Source organism: Propithecus coquereli, unplaced genomic scaffold, assembly GCF_000956105.1.
Source record: "Propithecus coquereli isolate 6110/MARCELLA unplaced genomic scaffold, Pcoq_1.0 Scaffold235, whole genome shotgun sequence".
NCBI classification, from domain to species: domain Eukaryota; kingdom Metazoa; phylum Chordata; class Mammalia; order Primates; family Indriidae; genus Propithecus; species Propithecus coquereli.
The window spans coordinates 2,104,100-2,110,549 of NW_012147897.1; the positions used below are offsets into that span (position 1 = coordinate 2,104,100).

The window sequence follows — 6,450 nt, forward strand, 5'->3', positions numbered from 1 at the left end:
CTGGATGAAAAGCATTCAGGAACTTGGTTTTTTGCAACTTTTCTGCAAGTCTAAAACGATTTCAAAATACAAAGTCTTAAAAAAATCAAATAAATGTAGTGCCTTGAAACAATAACCATTTTATTAAATTTTAAGATTTTTGTGGGTCAGGAATTTGGGTAAAACTCAGCGGGGCAATTCTTACTGCTCCATGAGGCAGCAACTAAGGTCATTTGGTGGAATTCAGCTTAGCTTCTAGGCTGGTCTTGAGCATCCAGGTGGTTTTACTCATGTTTGACACTTTTTTTTTGGAGACAGAGTCTTGCTCTGTTGCCCAGGCTAGAGTGCCATGGCGTTAGCCTAGCTCACAGCAACCTCAAACTCCTGGGCTCAAGCGATCCTCCTGCCTCAGCCTCCCGAGTAGCTGGGACCACAGGAAGAGGACAGTTGCCTAGCCAGCCAGATCAGCCAATCGACCCTGGTGATCAATGGGGTGATAGATGTCGCAGCCAGACCGCCCTCACATCTCCCCTCCTATTTAGTCCCTCAGCCTCTCAATATGATCACTCTGGCAGGGCAGTCAGAATTCTTACATGGTGGCTCGGACATCAAAGAGCTATTAATAGTATTCCAAGATATACAGAAGTGGAAACTAAGGCATAGCTGAGGGACATAGACCTCACTTCTCAATGGTCAAAGAATTTCTTCCCTTCTCTAACCCTCCACACATGGGAAAAGGTTTTCCCCTCTTCATCGTACAAGATTGAGTTAATCACAACCCTCGATTCTTGGCACACTCATCATTGGTCCAGGTATGGACTGCCTTGTTTACTTAGTTGTTTGTGTTTTTGCTTAGCTTTTCTCAAAAAAAAAGAAAATCAAAGGATGTCTTATGTTTTTCCTCCTAGTGTCATTTGTGATTCGTATACCTGCTTGATAATATGAGTAGGAAGAATTTCTAATGAAAAAATCTATGTTTATCTCTGATTGGAATGGGGTAACATGATATTCTTAATCCTTAAATATAATATTTCCTTTATTTGCATTATTTAGCAAAACTTACTAGCAAGACTAAAAAAAAAATTGCATAGTCTAAAAGTTTTCTAGGGGGTAAGAGAGCTCTGAAGACTGTTCTAAAAGGTAGACATGGGCTGTGGTTTTTCAGCTAAATTTGTTGGAGGCAGGGCAGGGAAAGAAGACCCTGTATCTGGAGGTAGCATTACAGGGAGGACAACATGGGCTTTGCAGTCAAACTGACAGGCTGAATCCTGACTTCTCTACTTTCTAGCTATTTGGGAATTCGCCTGATTCTCAGAGCCTCAGTTTCGTTGTCTATACGTTGGAAATAATGTCAACCTTGCAGGATGTTGTGAGGGTTACAAGACACTATGATGTAAGCAAAGTAAGAAATATTCTACCTGGTATAGAGTAGTTCTCACTATATACCTAGTGGTGTGATTATGTACATTAATGTTGAGTAGGCTAAAAAATACTTTCACATACACTCACCTTACCAGGTGGGCTAAGGATGGAGGTAAGGTTCTGGGACAGGACAGGAGGAAAAGTAGGGATGGAAGGGCGAGGCAGGTAGGTCTCCTCCAGGGCTCCTGGGAGGCCAGTTTCTCTGCTTTCTTCTCCTCCAGTGGCCCTCCCACCCATTGCTCTTGCTCAGTTCCCTCCTCCATTTGCTGCTCACCTGTTGGCCTCCTCTTAGCTATGAGCCTGCCTTTGCCTGGGCACCTTCCCAAGACCTCAGGGGTGGGGGAGGGGTTGTCGAGGTGTGATTGTCCCCACCCCCTTGCCACCCAAGAACAATAGCTGACGGCTCCTCAGTGGCCTTTCCAGCTTGCCTGTCTACCCTGTACCTAAACCTCAGCTACCCTGGGAAAGAGGGGTGGGCTGAAGAAGCAGAAACATGAAGCTGGTGGGATCCCTTCTTCCCCTCACGTCCCACCCCCCATCAGTGGGCCATGCCCTGTGGTTTCTCCTTGTGCAAATTTTCGAGGACTTGCACAAAACACTGGTGAAATCCAGGAGGGGAAGTCTAGAGGGGCGGTGACTCCCTCCAAGATCACAGGGCAAGACAGCGCCAGAGCCTGGACTCAAAGCGCTGTTGAGTGGGAAGCAGGTGGAGAAGCTCCTGCCTCCAGGCCAGAGAAGGGCTCCCTGGCACCTCTAGGCACTCTCCATTCCCTGGCTCAGCTGCCCTGTGGGGTATGCAGGGTGGGGAGGGCCGAAGATCTGGGCTGGGGAGGGGGACACAAAACCTAGCCAAGAGTTCTATGGTTCGTGGCCCTCCCTCAAGCCTTGTCCTCCTCTGACTGTGGCTCCCTGGCAGGAATAGATGGACGTGGCCTGGCAGATGACACTGCTGCTGCTTCTGGCTTTGGTGACGGCTGTGGGGGGTGCCCAGCCCAGGACTCCACGGGCCAGGACGGACCTGCTCAACGTCTGCATGGATGCCAAACACCACAAGGCCAAGCCAAGCCCTGAGGACAATTTGTATGGCCAGGTAAGGATGAAGTGAGGTCTGGGGTGGGGGAGAAGGCCAATCCTGACAGAGAAGAAGTTAGGAGGAAGGGAAGGTCAGCATGGGGGGTGATGGGGGAAGGAGGGTGGCTGAGGTGATCCTGGAGGGTCTCCACCCAGGAGGCCACCAAATCTATAATAATGAAGGGATCATGCATCTAGCACCCATGATGAGCCAAGTGCTTTCCTTATATCATGTTAGTGAATACACCCAAAGGGCGGCTTAGTAGGTGGGTGGTGGTCTCTATTTAGACAAATGAGGAAATAGGCCAGAGAGGGAACTGAGGAGAGAGACTGGCAGTACCTTTCCCAGCCTTAATTATATGCCAGCCCACAGAGCTCAATGGCAAGGTAGAAGAGCAGACGGGTCCCTCGTGGTCATGGTCCATGCAGCAAACATGTACAAACAGGCCAGGTCCCCCACCCCCATCTGGTACTGAAGTGACAAATCAGATATGCCAGCAAGACTTCTCAGTAAAGAGACCATTGAGCTTGGCCTTGGAGGATGAGTAAGAATTTTCCAGGAAGACAAAGCAGGAAAGGGCAGCCCGGCACAGGACAGAATGTACACAGGTCAGAGGGTGCCACCACAAGCAGTGGCAAGTCTAGTGTGCCCAGAGCCAAGGATGCTGCTGCCCACAGAGAAGGGGAGGGGAGGCCAGGGCCCCAGGGCCCCCAATGCATAGGTGAGGCCACTAACAAAGCTTGGGAAATCTGAGCTTGAATTTGAACTCCAGCCTCAAGAGAGATACCAGTATTTCATTCCTTCCGGTCTTGTCTGCTCCCCGCAAGGTTTTGCATTGCTAGAGGGCTGGGGATGCTCCCAGGGAGAGACTGAGGCATGGACAGACTCCAGGGGTTTGAAGTGAAGAGAGGGAATCCCAGAAGCCCTGTGACATCTGAGTCATTTCTGATGTATCACTTGCTTTTTTAAAAAAATTATTGTGGTAAAATACACGTAACATAAATTTAACATTTTAGCTATTTTTAACTGTAAGCACTAAGTATGCTCCTATAATTGCGCAACCGTCACCACCATCCATCTCCAGAACTCTTTCGTCCTCCAAAACTGAAACTGAAACTGTACCCACCACAGCATTTGCTTTTAGGAGCCCTCTGCAGCACCTCCTCTTTGCCAAGAAATGGTGCAGGGACAGATGATCGTAATTTCGAGGGCCACGGGCTGTATGACAGTGGCCATTTTTGTTGAGTCCTTACGATAGCCTAGGGAGTGATTTTCATTATATTAACTCTTTCAGAGACAGAATCTGCTGACCCTGACTGGCAGGCCAAGCGGGGGTTTTGCAGGGTGACCAAGAGTTGGGGCATCCAAGGAGGGCATGCACAAAGTTGGGCAGGCCTGGGAGCATGTTCCGCGTCAGCCGGCACCGGGGGCATGGGCTGGGTGTTGGAGAGATGCAGATTTGCCTCCGCCCTCGTGGATTTCCTCACTGGGTGCGCAGAGCCATCACAGCTCCCCCTCATTTGGCCCTAGGTGTGAGAGTTCATCTCAGAGATTTTAAGCAACTGGCTCATGATCACTCAGCTTTTCTGAGTCGTGGCCTAGAGTGATTTCTACAGAGAAACCACCACTTCCACTTGTCTCACCAGCCTTGAATTTGCCTTTCTAGGATTGCCTTTCCCACGTATAGTCACGTCCACATTCAGGCCCACGTGCAGGCCATAGCTCCTCTGTTGCCCACCGCTCTCGGGATCTACCTGGAGCCCCCTAGCCTGGAGTCCCAGGCCCTGGAGAGCCAGGCCGGCCCCCAACCTCCACCCTCCACCACAACCAGAGCCAGGTTCCTCTCCTCCCTGTCCTGAGCTAAAACCTCAACTCCCCTATTCATTAGGGGTGCAGCTTACTTACACCCTGTAAAAATGGGGTAATGATTTTTGCTGAGTTGTTGAGGGGATAAAACGCAAAAACCTCAAGGACTTTGCACCTTCTATTTTCTATGCCTAGAATGTTCTTTACCACCACCCCCAATTAAAACCGTAAGCTCCGTGAGGGCAGAGGTGTGATTTATTTTGTTCCCTGTAGTATTTCTAGCACTCAGCACAGCACCTGATATATGATAAACCGTCAGCTAATATTGGCTGGATGCAAAATGAATAATATAAATAACCGAAATATGTGAAATAACTTTTTTAACTATTAAGAGCTGTAAAAATAATAATTACTCTCCCAGACAGTGGCTCCCCCTGGTCTCCCACATCTCCTGTACTACTCTCTGCTAAAAGCCAATCTCGTAATCCCCTGTGCCCCCAAATATGGCCTTCTCAAGGTTTGTTTGGATGACCCACCTGGGGTAGAGGAGCCAGAATATGGAGGAGGTGGCTGTGGTGGGAGGGACTTAGTCCTACCTCTTCCCCACCCAGTGCAGTCCCTGGAGGAAGAACGCCTGCTGCTCTGTCAGCACCAGCCAGGAGCTGCACAAAGACATCTCCGGCCTGTATAACTTTAACTTGGACCACTGCGGCAAGATGGAGCCCGCCTGCAAACGCCACTTCATCCAGGACAACTGTCTGTATGAGTGTTCACCCAACCTGGGGCCCTGGATCCGGCAGGTACGAGTGCCAATGCTGTCCCCATAAAACATGAACCTCAGCAGAGGACAGAGCCTGCCAGGCTCTTGCAGCCAGGGTGTGGTCCAGGAATCCTAATCTGAGGGTGGTGGAGGCACCTTCCCTCCCCCATCCCTGGCCCCCTTCTAGGCGATAGCTGCACAGATACTTGGCTGGCAGGAGCCTTCCTTCCCCTGGCTGCCCAGGTAAACCAGAGCTGGCGCAAAGAGCGGATCCTGAACGTGCCCCTGTGCAAAGAGGACTGTCAGCGCTGGTGGGAGGATTGTCGCTCTTCCTATACCTGCAAGAGCAACTGGCAAAAGGGCTGGAACTGGACCTCAGGTGAGGGCCTGGGGCTGAGGACATGGGGAACGGGAGTGGGATTTGGGGTTACAGAGGTAAGGTCTGGCTCAGAAGCTGAGGGTCCTGTATTCTCCCCCAGGGATTAACGAGTGCCCAGCCGGGACCGCCTGCCGCACATTTGAGTCCTACTTCCCCACACCAGCTGCCCTTTGTGAGGGCCTCTGGAGTCACTCCTACAAGGTCAGCAACTACAGCCGAGGGAGCGGCCGCTGCATCCAGATGTGGTTTGACCCAGCCCAGGGCAACCCCAACGAGGAGGTGGCGAAGTTCTATGCTGAGGCCATGAATACTGGGGCCATGCCCCATGGCATTAGGGCCCAGGGCAGTGGTTCCTGATCCACAAGGGTCCCCAGGGTTCCTCTGACAACCTATTCTAATAGAAAGATCCACTTGTGTCGTGTGTCTTGTAAATAATTTGGGGATGTGGGGGTGGGGGGACACATTACTTCATCATTCCTATTGAGAGGCTCCAAATGGGGCTGGAACTAGCCTGAAGGTCACTGACAAGTAAGGGATGGAAGTTGAATTACAATCCAGGCATTTAATCCCTCAGTCTGGGGCTCTTACCCCTGCCCTGGGCTTCCTCATCGCCTCTGTACTACAAAGGGACGAGGGTTCGAGAGTACATATAATTTTGGTGATTATAACTTTATAGGGGTTACATCAGTGTGGCCCCCCACCAGCAAAGTAGGAGAATTCCTGTTTCTCCACAGTCTTGTCAGTACAGTATGCATCGAACTTTGATTTTCTGCTCATCTGATAGGTAGGCAGAAGGCATCTCAGTGTAGCTTTCATTTGCCATGCATCTTATTCTAAGGGCATGGTTCCTGAGATCTTTCCATATGGACCTATTGAGATCTAGTTTATTCTTTACAATTGCTGGCTAACAATCCATTCTATGTATACATCACATTGAATTCAGTCCCCTACTGATGGGTATTTGAAGGAGTGGGGGTCTTTTATGACCTTGATATTTCTGAAAAGCACAGGTCAGTTGTTCTGTAGAATATC

At 50.1% G+C, this 6,450-nt stretch overlaps 1 protein-coding gene across 1 annotated transcript; it reads left to right on the forward strand.

The window, feature by feature from the left end:
* The first annotated feature begins 2,050 nt into the window (after positions 1-2,050).
* On the forward strand, positions 2,051-5,834 carry FOLR3 (folate receptor 3 (gamma)). The gene is made up of 5 exons (XM_012645742.1): positions 2,051-2,193; positions 2,318-2,491; positions 4,891-5,079; positions 5,283-5,418; positions 5,519-5,834. The coding sequence occupies exons 2-5, from the start codon at positions 2,324-2,326 to the stop codon at positions 5,773-5,775; spliced, it is 750 nt and encodes a 249-aa protein (XP_012501196.1). The 5' UTR covers positions 2,051-2,193; positions 2,318-2,323; the 3' UTR covers positions 5,776-5,834.
* The last annotated feature ends 616 nt before the right edge of the window (positions 5,835-6,450 follow it).